The 24,869-nt window shown below is 38.7% G+C and overlaps 1 protein-coding gene across 24 annotated transcripts in view; it reads left to right on the top strand.

The window, feature by feature from the left end:
- Positions 1–24,553, top strand: part of TAF1 (TATA-box binding protein associated factor 1) — a 72,177-nt gene extending 47,624 nt beyond the window's left edge. For 7 of the 24 annotated variants that reach the window (XM_081566212.1, XM_081566210.1, XM_081566209.1 and 4 more), the window contains 6 exons: positions 13,344–13,411; positions 13,946–14,062; positions 17,563–17,688; positions 18,821–18,977; positions 19,514–19,691; positions 22,914–24,553. In XM_081566212.1, the coding sequence (XP_081422338.1) occupies positions 13,344–13,411; positions 13,946–14,062; positions 17,563–17,688; positions 18,821–18,977; positions 19,514–19,691; positions 22,914–23,133 (866 nt within the window). In that variant the 3' untranslated portion in view covers positions 23,134–24,553. Of the gene's footprint in view, positions 1–13,343; positions 13,412–13,945; positions 14,067–14,211; positions 14,218–17,562; positions 17,689–18,458; positions 18,561–18,820; positions 18,978–19,513; positions 19,692–20,637; positions 20,738–22,913 lie in introns of all 24 variants that reach the window. The other 17 variants (XM_081566214.1, XM_081566213.1, XM_081566208.1 and 14 more) reach the window with 6 other exon arrangements.
- Positions 24,554–24,869: the final 316 nt, after the last annotated feature.

Here is a 24,869-nt window from a genome sequence, read left to right as displayed (position 1 = left end):
AACTCCCAACCCTGTGTGATCTCTAACAGTTCTATGTATAGGACTCTTTGGAGCTCATCATATACACACGTGCAGCTTAGCATTCAGCCGAAGATTTAAGAGAGCTTTTCTGCAGATCTTAGATTGTCTATGGAGTTCCCTCCTCTCCAGTTCTGTCCTGCAATTTCCAACTGTTCTAGCCTCCTCAGACTCCAGTATCTGTCTCTATGGCTTAGTCAGACTGCTGTGCTTTTCTTGGACTCAGCAGAAAGCCAAGGACAATTGTAGGGCTCACTTCCTTTATTTCCTTTCTCTCAAGAATGACAGTCCTATACTTCCTGGTCGGAAACAGTTGTTTGTTTTTTTTTGCAGTTTTCTGGTTACAGTGGGAAGACTAATTCAATAGCAATTACTCTGTTGTGCCCAAGAAGGTCTTTTAGGTTTATTGTATTTTCTGACATAGAAATTTCATTTTTATGTAGTTACATTTATCCGTCTTTGCTGTTTAGATTTCTGTATAATTGTTTAAAAGACCTTTCCTACTCTGAGATAGCCAACTATATTTTCTTCTAATATGTATAATATTTAAACATTTACTGATTTTTAAAAATAGAATCTAAGATATAAGGTAAATATCTAACTTATTTTCTCTTCCAAAGAATTAGCCAAAGTGTCCAAGTTGTACTTATGGAATGGTCTGTCCTTTTGTACAATAGTACAAAATGCTACCTTTATCATATAGTAGATTCTTATATATTCTTTAACCTATTTTGGAGCTTTCTGTTTTATTTATTTGTTTATCTAATCTGCACTGTTATCACCAGATAGTGTCTCTGATTATCATTCAGACTTTATAATTTTAAATTCCTCTGATGTGACTATCTTTCCCCAATTAGCCTAAATAAACTCTAGGATCATTTTTGTTAAATTCTAACTTGTCAGTGACAGATAATTTTGAAATCTTAATTTATGGATTAATTTTAAGAGAATGTATATCTTTGTAATATGTTTCTCCATCTAGAAGCTCATGTTTCTTGATTTATTCACATGTTCTTTTTACCTTTGCCAATAAAGACTTCTAGGTTATTTTGTATAATTTCTAGGCATCTTTTATTTCTATATGTTTTATAGTTTTTATTTCTGTTGAGCATCTATTTTTTTTGTTGTTGAGTTTATTCCTGGCTAATTTAAAAGTTTTGCTACTATTGTACATGTGCTCCCCTCCTGCAAGGTGGTTATTAAATCTAAAGGTTTCAATCAGTTTGAAGAATAGTATTGTTAACAGGTGCTTAAAGTCTTTTTGTATACTACTTTCTAAGTCTGTCTGTAAGTTTGGCCATTAATAAATATTAAGGTTCTTTTTTTCTGTCAATAACTTTCCTTAGATTGGGGCCAAGGTATAAGTATTCCTACACAGAGGTTAAGTCTTACATCATTAAAGAGACTTAAAATCTCTTTCGATAGCGCTTCGCCCCTTGCTGCCATCCATTCTTTTCATAGCTGACTTTTTGTTTGTTTTTATTGTGGTAAAATATACATGACATAAAAATTTACCTTTTCAACCATTTTTAAGTTTACAATTCGCTGGCATTAAGTACATTCATAATGTTGTGCAACCATCACCACTATCGGTTTCCAGAACCATTTCTTTATCCCAAACAGAAACTCAGTATCCCCATTCTCCCATTCCCCCAGTTCTTGGTAAACTCTATTCTACTTTCTTTCAATGAATTTTCCTCTTCTAGGTACCTCATATGAGTAGAATCATACAATAAATAGAATATTTGTCCTTTTGTATCTGGCTTTTATTTCACTTTGCATAATGCTTCCAAGGTTCAACCATCCATGTTGTAGCATGGATCAGAATTTCTTTTTTTTTCTTTTTTTTAATGAACATTTAATGTGTCTCTCCTATTCTTTACCTACCATTTTTGTCTCACTCAGCTTTAATCTAGTTTCTACCCTGCCAAGCATACCAAGTGAACAGGATCACATAATTGCCAGGTATAGTGGGCACTTTTCAGTCCTTATCTTTACCTCATCCCACTCTTTGACATCATTGAGCATTTCTTCCTTGAAATTATAGTATGATTGGCTTCATGACAACTTTCAGCTCTTACTTTCCTCCTACCTCTTAGACCATTACTTTTCAGTCTCCTTTACTGAATGTTATTCTGTCTGTTACTACAAGTTTAACCACCACCTCTTTCTGATGACTCTCAACTCTATTCTGGGCAAAGATCTATATATATCCCAACCACCTGCTGAACATTTCCTCTTGGATGTCCCAGTGGAACTTGAAACATGCTTCAAACTGAATGTTCTACTATCCTTCTCTATTCCAACTTTCTCCCTCTGCCCTTTACTTGACTCACTCCTTTACTGTTTCCAGTCTGGGTTTAATGGGTTACTAGCATCACTGAGTAGCAGCTGGAAACCTCAGTTATTTTTGATTCTTCCTGTTGAATAAATCCCTGACTTCCAGCATATCACTAAAACCCTCATTATATTTTGCCTAAATTATTACAATAAATAGTCACCTGGCCAATGTCCCAGCCTCTAGACTTCTAGACTTACCTCTTTCTAACCTATCATTTGCATTTTTGTCAGATAGACCTCTTTAATTGGAGAGGGAAATGGCAACCCACTCCAGTATTCTTGCCTGGAGAATCCCATGGACAGAGGAGCCTGGTGGATGGTCCATGGGGTCATGAAGGGCTGGAATGACTGAGCGACTAAACAGACCTCTTTAATAATTCATACTTCTTATAAAAAAGGTCAAACAATACAGAAATAGATAGAATTAAATATTAAAACTTCTGGAGACACTGCTTTGGGAAAGATTCCCCAGTGTTCTTACTTGCTGCAAGTAATAAATCCTTCCTTCTCCTGAAAAAGAAGAGAAAAGCTTCTTCCTACCTGCACACTCCTATTTCCATGGTTTTATTCCCTACAGGTAACAGTTTGTTGTATATCCTTTTATACTTTTTTCTGTACTTACTCAAAACATGGTAAATAATTACACATTAGTTTTTAACTTTTTGTCTTTTTTTTTTTTTTTGCAAAAATGGACATTTTTATGGATAATTATTCTGTAATTTGCTCTCTTTGTTTATGAATATATCTTGATCTTCTTTTTTTAAGCTTCTATTTTGAAATAATTTTAGACTCAAGAAATTACAAAAATAGTCTAGAGTCCTGTATACCCTTAATGTATCTTCCTCCAGTGGCAACATCTTAGATAGCTGTGGTTCAATATCAAAATCAGGAAATTGATGCATTATCATTAACTAGATTACAGACCTTATTCAGTTTGCATCTTGAAAAAAATCTATATTCATCTGTGCATGTGTATTTTTTATGCAGTTTTATGCCATCACTTAACCACCACAATCAAGGTTTAGAACTGGTCTATCATCACAAAAGAATTCCCTGATGATACCTCTTTGTATTCCTGTCCCTCCTCTCCACATGCACACACCTTTCTTCTTGTTCCCTGGCAACCACCTAGCTGTTCTCCATCTCTATACTTTTGATACTTGAGCATCTTATATAAAGAATAGTACAATATTTTTGACATTGACTTTTTTTTCACTAAGCATAATTCTCGAGATCCATTCAAATTATTGTATGTGTCAGTAGTTCATGTTTTAAGTTGTTGAGGTAGTGTTCATCGTACCAGAAGTTTGTTCAGCCATTCAGTCATTGAAAGATACTCAGTTCTCCTGTATTTTGCCATTATGAATAAAGCTGATATGAACATTCATGTACAAGATTTTGTATGAATATAAATTTTCCTTTCTCTGAGATAAATGCCCAAGAATGAGATGGTAGATATATGTGTAGTTTTGTGAGAAACTGCTATACTCTGTTCCAGAATGCCTGTACCATTTTGCATTTCCTCCAGCAATGAACGAAATCATATAGTTTCTCTGCAGCATTTAGTATTACCACTATTTAAATAAATTGTATCTGTTCATCTTTCTCATTGTGTTTTTACTTTGCATTCCCCTAATGGCTATTGATATTAAATATCTTTTCATGTGCATATTTACCACCCATGTATTTTCTTTGGTGAAGTGTCTGTTTCTTTGCCCCAGGTGTTGTGTTGTTGTTTTTTTTTTTCGGCTGTACTGGGTGTTGCTGCTCGGGCTTTTCTCCAGTTACAGCGAGTGGGGGCCATTGTCTAGTTGCAGTGTGCAAGCTTCTCTTTGTGGTGGCTTCTCTTGTGGAGCATAGGCTCTGGAGTGTGTGGGCTTCTGCAGTCTCAGCACATGGGCTCAGTAGTTATGGTGTATTGGCTTAGTTGCTCCACTGCATGTGGGATATTCTGGGACTTGGGATCAAACACATATCTCCTGCTTTGGCAGGTGGATTCTTTACCACTGAGCTACCAGAGAAGTCCTGCCCCAGTTTTAATTGCATTGTTTTCTTGTGATTAATGAGTTTTAAGGGTTCTTTATGTGTTCTAGGTACACTTCCTTTATTAGATATCATCTATGATTTACAAAGAATTTTTCTAGTCTTTGGACAGTATTTTTGGAAGAACAGAAATGCTTAATTTTGATGAAACCCAATTTATCAGTTCTTTCTTTTTGGATTGTGCTCCTGGTATGTCTCTAAGGAGTTGTTGCTTTACCCAGGATCACAAAGGTTTTCTCTTACATTTTCTTTAAAAATTTTTTTTTTAATTTATTTACTTATTTATTTTTGGCTCTGCTAGGTCTTTGTTGCTGTGCAGGCTTTTCTCTAGTTGTGGCTGGTGGGGGCAACTCTCTAGTTGCAGTGTGCAGGCTTCTCCTTGCGGTGGCTTCTCTTGTTGCAGAGCAAAGGCTCTGGGGCTCTTGGGCTTCAGTAGTTGCAGCACGTGGGCTCAGTAGTTGGGGTTCCCAGACTCTAGAGCACAGGCTCAGTAGTTGCGGTACACGGGCTTAGCTGCTCTGTGGCATGTGGGATCTTCCCAGATCAGAGATCGAACCCGTGTCTCCTTCATTGGCAGGTGGATTCTTTACCTCTGAGCCACCAGGGAAGCCCTTTTATATTTTCTTTACTAAAAGTTTATAGTTTCAGTGTTGTACATTTAAATCCATGATCCATTTTGAATTTATATACAGTATGAGATTTAGATTGAGGTTCATTTTCTTTTTGCCTGTGGATGTTCTACTGTTCATTATTGTTTGTTGGGAAGACTATTCTTACTTCAATAAATTGCTCTGAGCACCTTTGTGAAAAATCAGCTATGTGCGTGTGTCTGTTTCAGGGTTTATTTTGTTCCTCTGCCCTATCCCTCTGCATACTGCCATGATTACTGTAGCTAAGCTACTGTAAGTGTTATCATCAGGTAGAGTGATTCCTCTCACTTTATTCTTTTTATAAATTGTGTTCTTATTCTTTTGCCTTTCCACATAAATTTTAGAATAATTTTGTCTATATCTACAAAAAAAAGTCTTGCTGAAATTTTAATAGGAATTGAGTTAAATCTATGGATCAATTTAGAGAGAATTAACATCTTTACTGATCCTGTCTTATTGTTGGTACATATAGATCTCTATCATTCTTTTTAATGTATTCCATAGCATGTATATTTGTATCATAATTGATATCCTTGTACATTTGTAGGAAATTTTGATAGATGTTCTAAAATTGTGTTCTAAAAGGGTTGCACCTGTTTATAATAAAAATGACAATGAAGGAGAATGCCTGTTTCCTTACAACCTCTCCAGCTCTGGGAATTATCAGTGTTTTAAAATCTTTGCCAAATTATGTCTGTAAAATTCAAGTATATAACTCACACTGAAATTTTCCATCATAAAAAGTTACATGTGCATTAAAAAAATCAAACCATATAAAATTGTATAAAGTGAAAAGGAAAAATCTCCCTGTCCTTCCCCTTTTACCATCCCGTTCTCTAGAGTAACATTGGGTTTGGTGTGAAGCATCTGGGCCTTTTTTATACGTGCCATATATTCTTTTTTTTTTTCTTTTTTTACAAATGAAAGCATATATTTGGTTGTACAATTTTCACTTGACATTGTTATGGACAATTTTTCATGCATCTAAGTATATGATATTGTTTAAGTAAATTCTGTTTCTGTATGACTCAAAAAGGCAAAAGAATGAACTGTATAGCGTTATGAATGCTTCAGAAAAAAATTTAAATTGAATTTCTACTTTGCTTTTAAAACTACTGTGGCTGCTGATTATGGATAACAGTATGGAGAGTCCTTAAAAACTAAAAATAAACCTGTTTGCAAAGCAGAAATAGAAACACAGACTTAGACAACAAACATATGGACACCAGGGGGGAATGGGAGGAAGGGCAGGGTAGGATGAATTGGGAGATTGGGATTGACATATATACAGTGTTGATACTATGTATAAAATAACTAATGAGAACCTGTATAGCACAGGGAATTCTACTCAATGTTCACTGGTGACCTTAAATGGGAAGGAAATCCAAAAAAGAGAGCATATATGTATACATATAGCTGATTCATTTTGTTGTACAGCAGAAACTGACACAACATTGCACAGCAGCTATACTCCAATAAAATTTTTTTTTAAAAAGAAAGTAAATAAAAATAGTTACCATATGATCCAGCAGTTGTACTCCTAGGCATTTGTCTGGAAAAGATGAAAACTCTCATTCAAAAAGATATATGCACTCCAGCATTTATAGTAGCACTGTTTACAACAGCCAAGACATGGAAGCAACCTAAATGCCCATCAACAGATGAATGAATAAAAAAAGAGTTTACACACACACACACACACAATGGAATATCACTCAACCATAAAAAAGAATCATATGATACTAATATGTGAAATCTAAAGTGATACAAAAGAACTTATTTACAAAATAGAAATAGACTCACAGACATAGAAAACAAACTTACAGGGCTTCCCTGGTGGCCCAGTGGTTAAGAATCAGCTTGCCAATGCAGGGGACACAGGTTCGATCCCTGGTCCAGGAAGATCCTACATACCATGGGGCAGCTAAGCCTGTGCACCACAGCTACCGAGGCTGCATGCTCTGGACCTTGTGCTCTGCAATAAGAGAACCCACTACAATGAGAAGCCTATGCACCATGAATAGAGAAAGCCTCTCGCAGCAGAAAAGACTCAGCACAGTCAATAAATAAATAAAACGTTAAAAAAAGAAAACAGACTTAACAATTACCAAAGGGAAAAGGTGGAAGAAGGGATAAATTAGGTGTTTGAAATTAATAGATACACATTGCTACATGTAAAATAGCTAAATATCAAGGATCTAGTATATAGTACAGGGAACTATTAATATATTCAATATCTTATAAAAAATCTATAAAGAAAAAGAATTTTCTGAAAAATAATGTATATAAATAAATGAATCACTTTGCTGTCTACCTAAAACTATCACAACGTTGTAAATCAACTATAATTAAAAAAATACTGTGGCTTCCACTATATATAAAAAAGGTACAAGGATATATTGTATAGCACAGGGAATATTAGCCAGCATTTATAACTAAAGGGAATATAATGTATAAAAATAACTAAAGGGAATATAATGTATAAAAATTTTGAATTACTATGTTGTACACTTGAAACTAATATAAACCAACTATGCCTCAATAAAAAATATGTGTGTCTATATATATATATATATACACACACACACATTAAACAAAAAACTGTGGCTAAAGTAAAGGAAGAATGCCCAATGGTAACTGTCATTTGACATTTATGTGAGAATATTTATTTGTTGTTCAGGAATTCAGGTTCTGCTTAAATTTGATAAGGAGGAGACATATGAAGACCTTGTTACCATGAGGGTTATAAATCAATGTTAACTTCCCTCCATTTATTCTATATAAGCTATTATAGTTGGTATCATGTAGGATTAGGTGAAGGCTTCCCAGGTGGCATTAGTGGTAAAGAACCCACTTGCCAATGTAGGAGAGACATAATGAGATGTGAGTTCAATCCTTGGGTCAGGACTATCCCCTGGAGGAGAGCATAGCAAACCACTCCAGTATTCTTGCATGGGAAATTCCAGGGACAGACGAGCCTGGCGGGCTACAGTCCACGGGGTCGCAAAGAGTCGGACACCACACACACACACACACACACACAGTCCACGAGGTCGCAAAGAGTCGGACACCACACACACACACACACACAGTCCACGGGGTCGCAAAGAGTCGGACACCACACACACACGCGCGCGCACACACACGCGCGCGCACACACACGCGCGCGCACACACGCGCGCGCACACACACGCGCGCGCACACACACGCGCGCGCACACACACGCGCGCGCACACACACACACACACACTTAGGTGAAGAATATAGAAAGACTTAGTGACAGTCCACGGGGTCGCAAAGAGTCGGACACCACACACACACACACACACACACACACACACACACACACTTAGGTGAAGAATATAGAAAGACTTAGTGACCTAAATCTGATAAGTGATTGCTGTAAGCTCCATGGAAGCAGAAACCATGTCTGTTTTATATCCCCAGTGTGTAGGATAATGCTTGGCATATAGTAAAGACTCCGTAACTATCTATTGAATGAACTAATGGCCAGAAAATACAGTACTAAGAAAAATTGGAGAGTGGTGCTATAGAAGCACAAGTTTAGAGAGTTTCAAGAAAGAAATGAATGTCAATTGCCCAAGTCTCCTGCATTGCAGGCAAACTCTTTACTATCTGAGCCACCAGGAAAGCCTTTTTCTGGACCTAATTTGAGATAAATATCTATCTCAGAATTGAGAAAGCCCAAGCCTATCTTTTAGGGATCTGTTGACTATGCTTAATTGAATTTAGTAATTCTAGTTTCTTCAGGAATTAGGTGTGCAGATTTTTTTTCTTTTTAAATCTAGCACTGATTTTTTTAAAGCTTTGTACTGCTACTGAGATTTTATTTTTTAATTTTAATGATTCACATTGCAACACATGCATATCCGCCACACTGTTAATGCTTGTTTTGACACAGTGCTCATCTTTTTAGGAGGAAAGTTATTTTTAGTATTTGTGGAAATGTTCTCAAAGGAAATGTGAGCTTGAGAGTGGTCACAAACCCCCGTCTTTTGGTTGTGCAGGACTGCTAACTCAACTAGTATTTTTTCTCTGAAACCTTTTAGATAGCAGTAATACTTGTTTGCTGTCTCACTACTAGAACTACAAGCTTGTAGCTTTCCTTCCTTCTCCTGGCATTACTGAAGAGCAAAATTAACTTAGAAATGAGAAAAGGAATTTTCTTTGATTTTAAAGTATCAACTTTCCAAAGCTGTCACTGGAATTATCACTATTCAGGGACATTTGAATTTGAATTACATATGATTCTGTAGGCCACTGCCAGTCCTTATGAATGAGGCAAAGTATAAATATAAATATATTTTTTTACGTTTGCAGCTGCTTTGCCATGATTTACTAAATAAGGAGAGAGAAGAAAAACAGAACTTTTCTTTTTTGCAAACAAAAACATTTCTTCTTTGCAAACGGGTCACTTGTTCTCTTGTAAGGCACAGTGGTAATTCATAGACAGCCTTATCTTTCATATTCATCTTCATGCCATTCTGGAAATTATTCTTGCTAAATTCTGATTTTCTGTATAGTAATTCTTTAGGGACTGGGAAATTGAAACTCAATTTCTACTTACTCTCTTCTCACCCACAATAGCCCCAGCATCTTTATTATTCCTGCAGAGGCCCTGTTGTCTGTGTATATCTTTTTACTGGATGACTCTTTTCTTCCTAAGCTGTGAAACCTAAAGCTGATCATCCTACTTTTAGTAAGCACCTGGTTACTGCAGAATATAGGGCACAATTTTTAGCTTTATGGAGGTGGTTATGGACCCCTTTGAGAATCTGATGGAAAAGCGTGGATCTTCTACTCAAAAAAATACATATTACATACAGAATTCTGTTTGCAGTTTCAGGGAGTTCATGGATCTCTCATTACCACCCCATTCAAGAATTTCTGGTATAGGTATAGATATCTGGGTATTTTTATCCTTTTTCAGTGGTGTTAACAGTGGTTTGCCAACTCCACCACCATCTTTCATCAAAAATATTTCAGTGCTGTGGAGCTCTGCTCAATGTTAGGTGGCAGCCTGGATGGGAAGGAAGTTTGGGGGAGAATGGATACATGTATATGTATGACTGAGTCCCTTCAGTGTTCACCTGAAACTATTACAATATTGCTAATTGGCTATACCCAGATAAAAAATAAAAGGTTTTAAAAAAACATTAAAAAATACTTCAGTATTACTTTTCATATATGTAGAGTTAAGTAGCTGAAACACTTTTAACTCCTGAGAGCATGGACTGTCAAAAACTGAGAACAGACACAGCTAGTAATCAAAACACATAGAGAAGTGTATTAGCTATATAAATAAGTATATTTTTTATATACTGGAATATTATTAGTGTATATTTCTTTAGAGTTATGTGTTGCAAAGAAAATGGGGAATGAAGAGGTCACATCTTTAAAGTGTTTTAAGGGAGCAAACATTGCAAATGTATAAAATTAATTTTTCCCTGCATTATAAATGAGAACCGTGAGATATTGAAAGGGTTGGTTTATGTTTCAGTTTCAAAACTGAAGAGCTGAATTCTTAATCTGTAGGCTGGAATGTTAGCGATGAGTCAGGTTCTTGTAGGTGTAAGAGCCAGGATACTGCCATAAGCTGCTGATGTACTTGCTCAGTAAAGGAAGCCTGTGACTTGTATGCAGCCTATTTTCTCTAGCATCATGCATTTCTAATTAGCATGAAACCTTGTATGATAACTTTTGCAGTCTGTCTCCATCAGTATTTTGAGGACCAACCTACTGGTGGCCTTAGGAGATTAGAACTCAGAAACTTCAGCTGTGGACTCCTATCTCTCAAAACTATTCCTGACTGTGAGCCAGCTCTGGCTGTCTTTATGTCCTGAATATCTTTTAGCTGACTTAAGTTTTCTTTCTGTTTTGGCACAGGCAGCTTGTGTGAGGACACAACTTTATTTTACATCTTTTTTGAAGAATAGGTGGACCTATGCTTATGAGAAATTTAATCTGAAGTAAACTTATTTGTTTGTATAAAAAGTATAAAGTGTTAGTTGCTCAGTCATGTCCAGCTCTTTGGACTGTAGCCCACCAGGCACTTCTGTCCATGGGATTCTCCAGACAAGAATACTGGAGTGGGTTGCCATTTCATTCTCCAGGGGATCTTCCCAATCCAGGGATCGAACCTGGGTCTTCCTCATTGCAGGCAGATTCTTTACTATCTGAGCCACCAGGAAAGAATAGCTTAATAACAATACTCAGAGTAGTTATGTAGTTATGGCATGAAATTGTCACATGGGGTATATTTTTTATACTTTACATCCTGATAAATAGTAGGTTTAATTCAAGGATCACCTCCTCTATGAAGCCTTTCCTAATTCTTCTTTCCCTCTTCCATCCCAGCATTGGTCACTTCCTCCTCTATGCCTCTACTGAACCCTCTTATGTATTTTTTCACTGCGTTGTATCACCTCATTTGTTTATAGTCTGTCTCACTGGGCTCCCTGGTAGCTCAGACGGTAAAGAATCTGCCTTCATTTCAGGAGACCTGGGTTTGATCCCTGGCTTGGGAAGATCTGGAGAATTCCATGGATAGAGGAGCCTGGCAAGGTGACAGTCCATGGGGTCACACACTGTGCTAGACCATAAGCTTCTTGAGGATATAGTCTGTATCTTATTCATGTCTGTGTATTATGCCTGGCACCTAGAGGTACTCAAAACTGTTTTACAAATGAGTAGGTGAATAAACAGTATATTAAAGAATATTATAAAGACAGGGAATAACAACTCAGATGCCTTCAGGCTCCAGGCATAAACAAATTAAGCAGACCTGGTAGGGACTGTGTGAAACACATGCCTTATCTAAAAGGAGCAGCTGCTACTCAGATCCAGCCCATTGGTGCTTCATGAGAATGCTGACCGTGTGTTGCCACCTTTTAATTTTTTGAGAGAAGCCAGACATTTGGGTTTTTATATGAAATCTTGATTGTTAAAAGTTGCCAACTAATTAAGCTCTTTTTAAGCTTTTAATTGAGGTATAATTTACATACAGAAAAGTATATGAGTACACAGCTCAATCCGTTTTCACAGACTGAAGTGATTTTTAAATTGAAATATAATTGACCTACAACAATATGTTAGTTCCAGGTATATAATACAATAATTTGATATTTCTTCACATCACAAAGTGATCACCACCTGAACTGATTTTTTGTGAGCCAGATAAAACTGGATTGACCTGCAAGCCACCAATTAACAACTTATAGCAAAATCTGTATGGGGAACTGTAGTTTGGTTAAGAATCACCCAATAGGTTAACTATCTTAAAGAGACACATCCGTCAAATGCAGTGTGTGGACCTTATTTGGATTATAATTCCAAAAAAATCAAATGTAAAAGAGCGTTTATAAAACAATTGGGGAAATGTGAATGTTGACTGCCATTTAATAATATTAAAGAATTATTGTTAGCTACCTTAGGTGTAATATAGTTTTTTGTTTTTTTTTTTAATTTTAAAAAAACATGTATTTATTTATTTGGCTGCACTGGGTCTTAGTTGTAGCATGCAGGCTCTTTGTTGCAGCACGTGGGGTCTAGTTCCCTGACCAGAGATCAAACCCAGGCCCTATGCTTTGGGAGCATGGAGTCTTAGCTGCCGGACCACCAGGGAAATCCCCATTAGTTGTTTTTTTAATAGTTGTTACTGTGTTTTATTTTTTAGAGCAGTTACAGCAAAATTGAACAGAAGGTACAGAGTGTTCCCATGTACCCTGTGCCCCTACACATGCACAGCCTCCCCTGTTATCCACATCCCCCACTAGCGTGATACATTTGTTGCAACTGATGAATCTACATTATTAGCACCCAAAGTCCATAGTTTGCATTAGAGTTCACTCTGGGTATTGTACATTTTATGGGTTTGACAGATGTATAATGACATGTATCTACCATTATAGAATCGTCCATGTTCATTTCTTTTAAAGAGTCCCTTAAGACACATACTGAACAATTTATGGATGAAATGCTAGAATTTGCTTCAGAATAATTTGAGAAGAGTGTGCAAGTTGGTGTGTAAATGAAACAGGATTGACCATCTATTGATAATCATTGAAGATGGCTAAGAGGTACATGGGAGTTCACTATGCTAGTGTCTCTGGTTTTGTATGTGTTTGAAATTTTCCACCTCCAAAAGTAGAGCAAGAGTCCAAGTTAAAGCTGAAGCGTGCTTTTTTGGACCTAGAACAAGGGGACACCACTGCTGGTAACAGAAAATGCATTTCTGGAGCTGAAGTAATATCATTCTGTTTTCATTTATAGGGCCTGAAAGTCAGTATACTAAGACTGCTCAGGAGATTGTGAACGTCTGTTACCAGACACTGACTGAGGTAAGTGAAAAAGAGGAGGTCCCTGTAGGGTCTAACTTTTTGGAATCCCTCTGTTCCCTAGGGCTGAGGGAGGCCTTCTCTGCCTATCCTTTTTTAAAATGTAATATCCCACCCCAACCCTCAACCCACAGTCTGTATTTCCTTCCCTGCTTTATTTTCTTACCCAGCACTAAATGTTTTTAATAAGCTGTATAATTATTTACTTTGTTACCATATGTATCCTGCCACTAGAATAGAAGCTTCATGAAGACAGGGTTTTTTTTCACAGGCTGGCATCACTTTAGTAAGTTCATCAGAAAGTGGTTTTTATAAACATATTTTTCTGTGCTCATCTTTTAACTTTTTAAATTATATTTTTAATTGATTGATGATTACTTTACAATATTGGTTTGATTTCTGCCATACATCAACATGAATTAGCCATAGATGTACATGGTTCCCTCCCTTTTGAACCTCCCACAAAGACAGGGATTTTTGTTTGCTGCTCAATGTCTAAAACACATGTTGAATGAATTCACTACTTTTCTTTCTCAGTATGATGAGCATTTGACTCAACTTGAGAAGGATATTTGTACAGCTAAAGAAGCAGCTTTGGAGGAAGCAGAGTTAGAAAGCTTGGACCCAATGACCCCAGGGCCTTACACACCTCAGGTAAGTCTGAGGACTAGAAACTTCCTCTTACAGTTTTCTTATTGATTTTGGAAATTGGGAGCACGTTAACAGATGTATTTACTGAGATACCCTTCTTCTCTGTCCTTCCTCTTCATATGCCTTTCGTGTGCTTTCTTGTCTTCTCAAAGGCTAAGGTGAGTGAGGGCCATGGGTCTTGGTAGCCTTGTTGAATCCAGAAGAGACAGGTGTGGGATGTATGAATGGGGTGGGGTCTTAGTCATTTAGGCAGTGTTTAGGGGTACCAGACTCCTGACTACCATGGCCAAAGGCATCCTCTTGAATCCCTGGAGTTCCTTTGCCCCCAGCTTTGGGGTTCTGTGTATGCTGTGCTAAGTCGCTTTAGTTGTGTCCAACTCTTTGCGACCCTTTGGACTGTAACTCGCCAGGCTTTTCTATCTGTGGGATTCTCCAGGCAGGAATACTGGAGTGGGTGGCCATTTCCTCCTCCAGAGGATCTTCCCGACCCACGTATCGAACCCGCATCTCTACATCTCCTACATTGGCAGGTGGGTTCTTTACCACTAGCACCACCTGGGAAGCCCCATTGGGGTTCTATGACATCCCAAGAGTATAGACATGGGCCACATTATTCCCTCTGCAGTATCTTAGTGTAGCTCAGACGTCACCCATTTTCCTGATTGACTTCCTCTCCCTGTAAATGAAGAAGGTAATGTTTATAAGTTCTTCAATTTCCATGTCAAAGACTTAGTCTTTCTGATCTGACCCTTGAATATACTAAGAGTATTTCATCTATACTGTACTCTTAGAGGGCCAGCATATTTGAAGACTAGGACTTAACCAGACTATAACTGTGTTGGAGGCAGTATGGTAAAGTGGAAAATACATGAAGTTTTGTATAAAACAGTCCTGGGTTTGAGTCTTAGCTCTGCTGCTATCTAGCTTTGTGAACTTGGGAAGTTGACCTCTCTAATCTAGTTTCCATTTCTCTAAAATGTACTTTTCAAGATTGTTGTAAACATTAAATGAGGCCATTTGCCTAGCACACCGTAGACATTCAGTAGATGTTTATTTCCTTATCTGTATGAAAGTCATCTACAGGGTTCTCAGAGGTTCTTTCAAATTTAACCAAATATTCTAATGCAAGTTTCTCCCAATTCCCACTGGAAAACTTTTTCATTCTGCTCAGGTTTCACTCTGAACTAATAAATGCAGCCTTTGTGATCTCTGTTGGATAATTGCTGTCGGTATCTCATTCATACAGTCTCCCTATCTATCTTTTACTCTCTCTTTCACCCTAAAACCTAGGTCACTGAGGGGCCAAATACAAAGAGCCCTAAGATACTTCCTCCAGGCCCAGAACAAGGAAAAGCTCTAGGAGTGTGTGGGCAGATTGGGTCAAGGGGGCTTGGGTGAGTGATGTTCCCCAGGAAGGTCCTATTTGCTAATAGGCCCAACAGCTTCCACAAGACCCTTTCTGGTAAGTTAAATCCTGGGTTTTAGCCATCATTCCTTAGGAGAGTCTAACCACTGAGCGGCACATGGTTTGCTCTGGTCTATGACAGCATCAGTCTAGCCCTGTGGTGAGTCCTTCCCCTCCCATACTGTCTCAAAAATGGCTGAGGAAAACCTGGCAACTGTGCTCCCTCCTGAGCAGTAGTTGTTTGGTGCAGTTAGAGGATCTCCTGGTAAGAATAGAGTGTAGGTATTGCCTCTTCATTGTTCCAGTTCACTCTCTTATCATTGCCTTCACTCATATATACACATTTAGTAAGCCCAGTTCATTACCTCTGAACCTGAGGAAGATGCATGTGAGTGATTGTCCTTACTTAATATTACTCTCAAACCCAAATGCTATTAAATATTAAAATATGTGTAAGTTTAACCTGTCATAATACAATTTTGTTGTGTAGAAATATGACAGTAATCATACTTTACTTCCACCTCTAAATGGGTGGTAATCAATGTATTTTCACTCAACTATTTCTACCAAGCTTATATTGCACTATACATTCAGCTTGACGTGTTATCTAAAATTACTTGCTTTATATTTTTCCACATAGTGTTTCATTCCCTAATTTTCTCTTCTTTTGTTCCACAACTACTTTATCTGCACTTGTCATCCTTTTGAATTCAGTTTTTCCTTTCTCCAGAACCCTGTTCCCATTCAGCCTTGTTTGTTTGCTTTAAAAACAAAACCAACAGCAAAGTAACACATATGTGGGTTCTTTGTTGATAAGTAACATGTTCGTTGTGACAAATTGGAAAACATACAGAATAAATAAATTACTTAAAAATCAAGTCCACCACTGAGAAACACTGTGAACATTTTGGTGTGTTTCTTCAAATCTGTAATGTGCATGTGTGTGCATTTATAACATGAAATTGGTCATTATTATTTTGTGTCTTGTTTTCGCTTCACATTATATTATGAGCATTTTATTTCATTAAGTGGTCTTTGAAGTCATTTTTAATAACTGCATGATATTTCTACCCTCAGCCAACTTTTTAGAGAGCCCTTTCCTAAATGAGTAAGCTTTGCCAGCCTGTTAATTTTTAGTCCCTCCTGCCCTCCTTTCCTAGGTGGTGCTAGTGGTAAAGAACCCACCTGTCAATGTAGGAGACATAAGAGACTCGGGTTCAATCCCTGAATCAGGAAGATCCCCTGGAGGAGGGCATGGCAACCCACTCCAGTATTCTTGCCTGAAGAATCCCCATGAACAGAGGAGGATCTCAAAGAGTCAGACATGGCTGAAGCTACTTTGCACACCCTCCTTTCACTGAATAGTCCATTTGCTAAATCCCTCTTCACTTTAGGAGAGGGAAGAGGGAAGGGAGCTATAATTTTTTGACTGCCAGGCATGGGGTAAGGATCATATATACACATCTCTTAATTTTCCCAACAACCTTGTGAGGTGGACATTACTATCCATGTTTTCAAGTTGAGGAAACTAAGACTTAGAGACATTAAGTTATTTGTTTAAGTTACTCAGCTAGCAGATGGTGGAGCTAGGACTTAAACATAGGACAATTTACTCCAAAGTCCGTGGTTTTTCACCATGCTATTTTGCCTCATATTATCCTCTGGTGAGCTCATAAGCTCACTTTCCATGTTCTGGTTGGAATTGACATTTCTTTATCCCATTTTAGATGTCTCTACACCAAAACAGTCAAAATAGCAGTGGTGTGGAGCCCTGGGCCTAAAAACAATAAGACCACGCTTAGAAGAAATTAGGTTATTGACCAGAGAGGCTATTAGGACATAGAATTGTCCCATAGCTTGGATGCTTTTCTGCTTCAGGCTTCTGATCGTATACATCGGATGCCTCTTTGCTAGAATGAGCAATATTTGTGAGATCCCCCAAAACTTGCCCATAAAGCTGTGTCAAAACTATGGTTTTTTTCCTTAAATGGATTGTTCTGCATGACCTTTTTCTGCAGTGAACGCTCCAAAGGGGAGTTCTCTGAATTTTTTACTCCCTTTACTAAATAGAAGCTAAGTTGTATGATTTGTGCCACAGCCTCCTGATTTGTATGATACCAACACATCCCTCAGTATGTCTCGAGATGCCTCTGTATTTCAAGATGAGAGCAATATGTCTGTCCTGGATATTCCCACTGCCACTCCAGAAAAGCAGGTGACACAGGTATGATAGTCTTTTTCTCTTAGTGAGATTGGTAGTATGCTTGGGGGTAGGGGATGGGTGAGTGATGGTGGTGATATATGACATGTGTCAAGGATGATGATCAGACCCCTTGGCCCTGGGAGTGAAAGCCTGGAAATGTGATTTCAAGGTGGGATGGTGGCAGGTCACATGACTGGCTTGTCTTCTGTCATCATGGGCAGAGTCAGGCACAGCAGAACAAGTGTGAAAAGTGTGTGAGGCATGAGAGTATCCTGACTGGAAAGACCAGCTGCATTCAGAGACGTAGTTCAAAATAATTGCCCTGCTACTTTACTGTACATGTGTTATCAAAGTTGTTTATAAAATTAAGTTTTTTAAATTGACCTTTTCTAGAGGTATCAGCAGATACTCCTGATCTGAAGCCAAAAATCTTATCAGCTGATCTCGGTCAAGGTTCCACTGGCGAGTGCAAAATTCAGGAGGATTTTTCTGTCCCAAAGAGTCCAACACAAGCTAGGGAAAGCTTGTTTAGAAAGGAAGTCTCCTTGTGATGCTATACTAATAACAGACCAAGGACCTTCCTATTCTTTGGGTTTAATTTTTACCCTACCTGTGATTTCCAAAGAGTGAATGGGGGAAAATGCACATGCTTTGAGCTGTGTAACAGCCCCCACTAGCTGTGGGGTTGGCCGGGATATCAGGGAGGAGCATCTGTCCTGGGTGAGAGCCCCTGGTTAACTCCTCCTACCGGCATGTCCCTCAATGATGTACTATTTGTGTTCCTTACTCAGATGCGCCAGGGCCGAGGTAGGCTGGGCGAGGAAGACTCTGATATAGATATTGAAGGGTATGATGATGAGGAGGAGGATGGGAAACCTAAGACACCAGCCCCAGTGAGTATGCTTACAGAAAGCTTATAGTTACATTATACCTTTATATGGTAGGTGCCCCAGAAGTACAGGACAGGCCAAGTCCCCAGGCGATACCATAGGGTCTCTATAGTGAGGCCCAGTATGACTTTAATCCTTGGAACCAGCTGACCAAATCTATCCACCAAAATTATTTAACATCTTGTAAGGCAGCAAGGGGGCGGCTGGTGGTGGCTTCTGGTCTCTTAGTTGGTCAGTTAATGGTCTCAACTGGTCTCATTTAGGAAAGTGAAGATGCAGATGGTGATCTTGCAGATGAAGAGGAAGGAACTGTGCAACAGCCTCAAGCCAGTGTCCTGTATGAGGATTTGCTTATGTCTGAAGGAGAAGATGATGAGGAAGATGCTGGGAGTGATGAAGAAGGAGATAATCCTTTCTCTGGTACATAGCTCACCATAGCACACTCAGGGCTCAGAGGAAGCTCTGGGCCACATATGCTGTTACCAAAAGCTGTTCTTTTATTGAAGTCTCATTAATAGACCTCAGGGTGCTGAGCATTCACTCATAGGATGATTAAATTCATTGGTCTTAGAAGAAGTGAAAAAATATAGCATAGGTAGAAAAAGATGACAGTCAGAAAAGCAATGCCAAAGCAGCAAGTTTGATTTGAATACTTGATGAAAATGAGAAAGATGTGTTATATGTGGCAATAGGGAAAGAAAAGAAAAACAGATGTTTTGTGAATTAATTGCAGTGGTAGGGGAAGAATATAGAAGGAGATGATAGTTGCACAGAAATGGTTTTTTAATTCATTTTGCAAACTATAAATCTTGTCACTGTTGACCCTAGGCAGTCCTCTGAGGTGAAGAATCCAGGCAAGATACCTGGGTAGATGCATGGGATTAACTCGTTCTGGAAGACTAAGCCAAAGATGTTAATTCTGTCAAGCTTATCTCAGGATCTCTCTCTTTTCATAGCTATCCAGCTGAGTGAAAGTGGAAGTGACTCGGATGTAGGATCTGGTGGGATAAGACCCAAACAGCCCCGCATGCTTCAAGAAAACACAAGGATGGGCATGGAAAATGAAGAAAGCATGATGTCCTATGAGGGACACGGTGGGGAGGCTTCTCATGGTTTGGAGGATAGCAATATCAGGTAATCGATAGCAACATGCTACGGGGGCTGTGGCATCAGTGCTCAGCTATGATATCAGAGGGCCCAGCATCGTATTACTTTCATCCATCAAACATTGCCTGAGCACCTACCAGGGCCAGGCACTATGTTAGGCCCTTGGGGATACACAAAGGAGCAAGATACATCCTGCCCTTGAGGAGCTCACAGTTTAGTGGTAGAGACTGATACAAAATCATTGCAATACAGTGTGAGAAGAGATATATAGCATAAGTTTAGTACAAAGTGCCAAGTCACACTGAGGAGGAGGAAGTGTCTCACTCTGCTTGGAGTAATCAGGGAGTGTCACAAGTGAGGGGACATTTGAACTGGGCCTTACAGGATGAATATAAGTCTACTAACTATATAAGTGGCAGCAGGTGAGGAGATCCTTAGAGGTGGAACAGTATGTTCAAAGGCACAGAAATATAGCAAAGAAATTCCAGACCAAAGGGAAGTTGGAAGTTGTGACTCTAGAAGCAGCAAGGGATTATGTTGTTAGAGGACCTTAACTGGTGTGCTAAGACATGTGGATTATGGTTAATGAGAATCATCACTTTAAGGAAAAGAAAGTAACATCAAGTTTATGTGTTAAATAACTAACTCTAGGGCATTGATTGGGCTTCCCTGATAGCTCAGTTGGTAAAGAATTCATCTGCAATGCAGGAGACCCTGGTTCGATTCCTGGGTCAAGAAGATCCCCTAGAGAAGGGATAGGCTACCCATTCCAGTATTCTTGGGCTTCCCTTGTGGCTCAGCTGGTAAAGAATCCTCCTGCAATGTGGGAGACCTGGGTTCAATCCCTGGGTTGGAACGATCCCCTGGAGAAGGGAAAGGCTAGCCACTCCAGTATTCTGGCCTAGAGAATGACTTGGACTCCATGGGGTCACAGAGTCGAACATGACTGAGCAACCTTCACTTTCACTTTCAGGGCAATGATGATAAATTCAACTAAGATCTGTTACGAGTGGAGGAAAGGGAAGGGACATATTTAAGAGCTGTTTAGAGGATAGATCATTTGGATTTAAGAGGTAAGGAGATAGATACATAATGAATGGGAATGTGACTGAAATAAGAAAGGGAAAACAGGTATTAGATGGAATGGGAAAGGAGGCAAAAAATGAATTTGTCTTTGGATGTGTTAAGGTACATATGATACATCTAAGCCAAAGGTATCCAGCAAGCTTCCCTGGTGGCTCAGACGGTAAAGAATCCATCTGCAGTGAGGGAGACCCAGGGTTCAATCCCTGGGTTGGGAAGAGCCCCTGGAGGAGAGCATGGCAACCCACTCCAGTATTCTTGCCTGGAGAATCCCCATGGACAGAGGAGCCTGGGGGGCTACAGTTCATAGAGTCACAAAGAGTCGGGACATGACTGAGTGACTAAGCACACATCCGGCAAGCGGTTAAGAGTCTTAATTCATCGAGCAAATATTTGTCACAAGTACAAAAGCAACTAGGATGTTATCCCTTCCTTCAAGGAGTTCAGTTTAGTGGGAAATCTAAAACAGGCAAACAGGTGATGATCACAGTGTAACATGAAAAGGGCTGTGATAGGAAACCACAGGATTTTTCTGGGGCTTGGGTAGGAGTGGAGTAGGGGAGCTGGTTAGAAAAACTGAGCTGAGTCAGAGTAGGAATTAGCTAAATGAAGAAGAAAGGGAAGGGCATTCCAGAGACCAAGAATAGCATGTATGAACACACAGAGGCATCAAACCCTTGTCAAGAATACAAGTAGCTCAGTGTGGTTGTTGCTTTTCATCATGATCCGTGTAATAGAGACAGTTTAAAGAGGTAGGTAAGGACCAAATCATGAGGGGCCTGAGAATTTTGGGCAGACATTGAATGAGAGTAGTATGATCAGATCTGTATTTTAAAAAGATTGCTCTGTACCCCAGAAGAAAGATGGGCAGAAGCCATGAGTTAATTCACAGAAGAAATGCAAATGGCCAATAAATTATGAAAACTTAGCTTCCCTAAGAATCAAAGAAATGCAATAAAACAACCAGATGCAATTTTTTACCTGTCAGATGGGCAAAGATTAAAATGAATAATAATGCCCAGTGCTGGAAAAGATGAGTGAAAGGACATTCAGAAACCACTGGTTGGTAATATAAATCGAAAAAATGGTGTAGGTGAGAGAGGTATAGCAATTCATCTTACAAATCAAAAACTTAAAAAATGTACATCCTCTTTGGCCTCCGATTCCATATCTGGGGAATTATTCCATGGGAATAATAAAATAACCTTCATCAAGATGTTTGTACAAGGATGTTTATCACAGCATTGTTTCTGATAGTGGAATAATTGAAGACAGGTTAAATGTTCTAGTGAGAGACTGTGAAATAAATCATGTTACAGCCACATAGTGGAATACCACACAGCTGTTAAAATGATGCTATTGATGTGTGTTTATTGACATGGAAAGATGTTCATTATAAACGTTAGTGAAAAAGCAGATTCCTGAAGAGTATATAGAGCATTCTAATTTTGTAAATTAAAAAAAATGTTTAAGCATCAAAGTAAACTGCATAGAAAAAAATTTGGAAGGTCATATACCAAAAGATTATCTCTGGGTAGTAGAGTTATTGGTGATTTTTTTCTTTTTTTTTCTGGTGTATATTCTAATTTTTTTTAAACCAGTAAACGTCCATTACTTGTGTGATTTTTTTTAAGTAAAATTAAGAATAAACAAACAAACAAAAATAAAGAGCACTCTGGCAGAAATGTGAAGAAATTAATTGGGGAGAGCAAGACTGGAAGAAAACTGGTTGCAGTGGTGCAGGCCAGAGATCTCAAAGAATGAAGCCAAAGCAGGCAGAATAGGGCTGGAAAGATGGGGATAAAGGTGAGATGTATTGAAGAGGTAGAATCTTTAGGACTATTGACTAATTGGCTATGTAGATGAGTGAGGCTATAAGTGGTCAACAAACCTACGAGGCTTATCAGAGCATTTATGATCACGTAAGCTGGCAGTGTGTTGTTCAGGTATAGGGGAGTTTCATTCAGATTCTTGCATATATGAAGTTGGCAAGTTGATGTTAGAATAGGATCATTTTTCTCTCAGGTACCCGTAGAACAGTCCAGAGCCATCATTTTAGTGGCCAGGGGAGGTGAAATGGGCTGATCCCTTGGTGGCACTGAGAACGGGACTGGTCAGCTAGAGGATGGTGTCCGAGCTTGAGAGATGACATGTTTCTTTTCTCAGTTATGGGAGCTATGAGGAGCCTGATCCCAAGTCGAACACCCAGGACACAAGCTTCAGCAGCATCGGTGGGTATGAGGTATCAGAGGAGGAAGAAGATGAGGAGGAAGAGCAACGCTCTGGGCCGAGCGTACTAAGCCAGGTCCAGCTGTCAGAGGACGAGGAGGACAGTGAGGATTTCCACTCCATTGCTGGGGACAGTGACTTGGACTCTGACGAATGAGGCTTCCTTTGGGCCTCCTTGGTCCGCCTTCCCTGTTCTCCAGCCTAGGTGGCTCACCTTTCCCCCATTTGTCTATATTTATTTGTTACAGTGTCTGATCCTGAAACTACCAAATTAATTAATACTGTAGCTTTTTAAAAAATAATAAGTAAATGATAATAAATTAACTCTTCTGATCTTCCTGGGACAGTGCCACCCTTTGATTTAAAACTGGGCAACCCCCTTCCCCCACCACTAACAAAAAGAGAACACTCCTCCTTCTCCAGTACTCTCCTTTAACTCTATTAATTGCTCTTGGTATCATTTTGTTCCTGGGGAAGGAAGAGAACTTATGAAATAACTAATAACTTTATGTCCTCTTGATGTATTAGAAAATTTCCAAGCATGATATCATCTCAGTTTTCTGATTTGCAGGCTGTAACCATTGACAGCCCCCTGTTGCGACAGATAATTGCGTTCTGGTGGACTCTGTGCCACACTAAAACCATGAACCTATGGACAACCTGAACTGCCCGTTATTTATTATTTATTTGATTATACAATGCCTTGTTCCTAAGTGAATTGGAGGCAAATAAATTATAAATCTTTGAAACAGCATATGTGTCAGAAATGATATGTCGCCATGTAAATGTGTTCTGTCCCTCGCCCGCCAGGGGAAATGGTAGGGAAATGGTAAGTTCTTTAGGGCAAAGACTGTCTTCTGTTTCTTTTCATGCTTAGAATATGGTTCTGTGCAGAGTAGGTACTCAGTACATGTTCCTAGAATCATAAAATCCTCAACAGATTTGTTATTAAGCATCTGCTCCATGATAAGCATTCTATCAGCTCCTTGGGATGCAAAATTAAATAAGACACATTCCTTTTATTGAAGGATCTCACCATTAAGTTGGGGGAGGGAGAGTGAAATTCAAAACATGTTAATAAATCATTACAGTACTGTAAGATAAGTACAATTGAGCTAGATATAAAACATAGGAGAAAATAGAGGAGCAATCATGTCTGAAAAAGTCAGGGAAGTCTTGTTAGAGATAATTTTTAAGCTGAATGTTGAAGAATTAGTAGGAGCTTGCCAGATGGAAAAGTCCAGGCAGAGTGTCACATGAAATGAAAAGGCCAAACTCCAGAAATGGCAAATAGCAGAGTGTGTTCCTTGTTTGTTTGTTTGTTTGTTTGTACCTGCCTTGTTCCAGAAAGGATTTAAGGTGTTTTATGTTCTAGTCCCTCCATGCTGGAATGGCTCTAGGTGAGACTGAAAGATGGACAGGAAGCATATCATTGAGAGCTTTGAATTTGATGCTAATGAATGTGAATTTTATATTAATGAGAAATGAAATGTTCTAGTGGAGTGATAAAATGTGATTTGTATTTTAGAAATTCTCAGTGTATTGAATGAAGAAATAAATTGAAGAATCATGTGTAACAAGTGTGATCCCATTTTTGTAAATGATAAAACCACATGTATATATTTATATGTGTTTATATATACTTGTATATTCAAAGGAAAAAGTCTGAAAGTATTTACACAAAACAGTTCCCAGTGATAACCTCTGGGCAATGAGATTGGAGGGGAAGGGGCTATATGCTTATTTGTATACTGGGTGGAGCACTGTGCTTTTATTTCTGTATTTGAATTTTTATAAGAACATATTATTTTTGTAATAAAAAATTTTTTAAAATAATTCCAGTGGTAGTGTGGAGAATGGTTTGGAGGGTGGCAAATATAGTTGAACTAGGAC

Source organism: Giraffa tippelskirchi, chromosome X, assembly GCF_054371585.1.
Source record: "Giraffa tippelskirchi isolate mGirTip1 chromosome X, T2T-mGirTip1v1.2.pri, whole genome shotgun sequence".
In the NCBI taxonomy this organism is placed as follows: Eukaryota; Metazoa; Chordata; class Mammalia; order Artiodactyla; family Giraffidae; genus Giraffa; species Giraffa tippelskirchi.
This window is presented reverse-complemented; position numbering and strand designations above follow the sequence as displayed.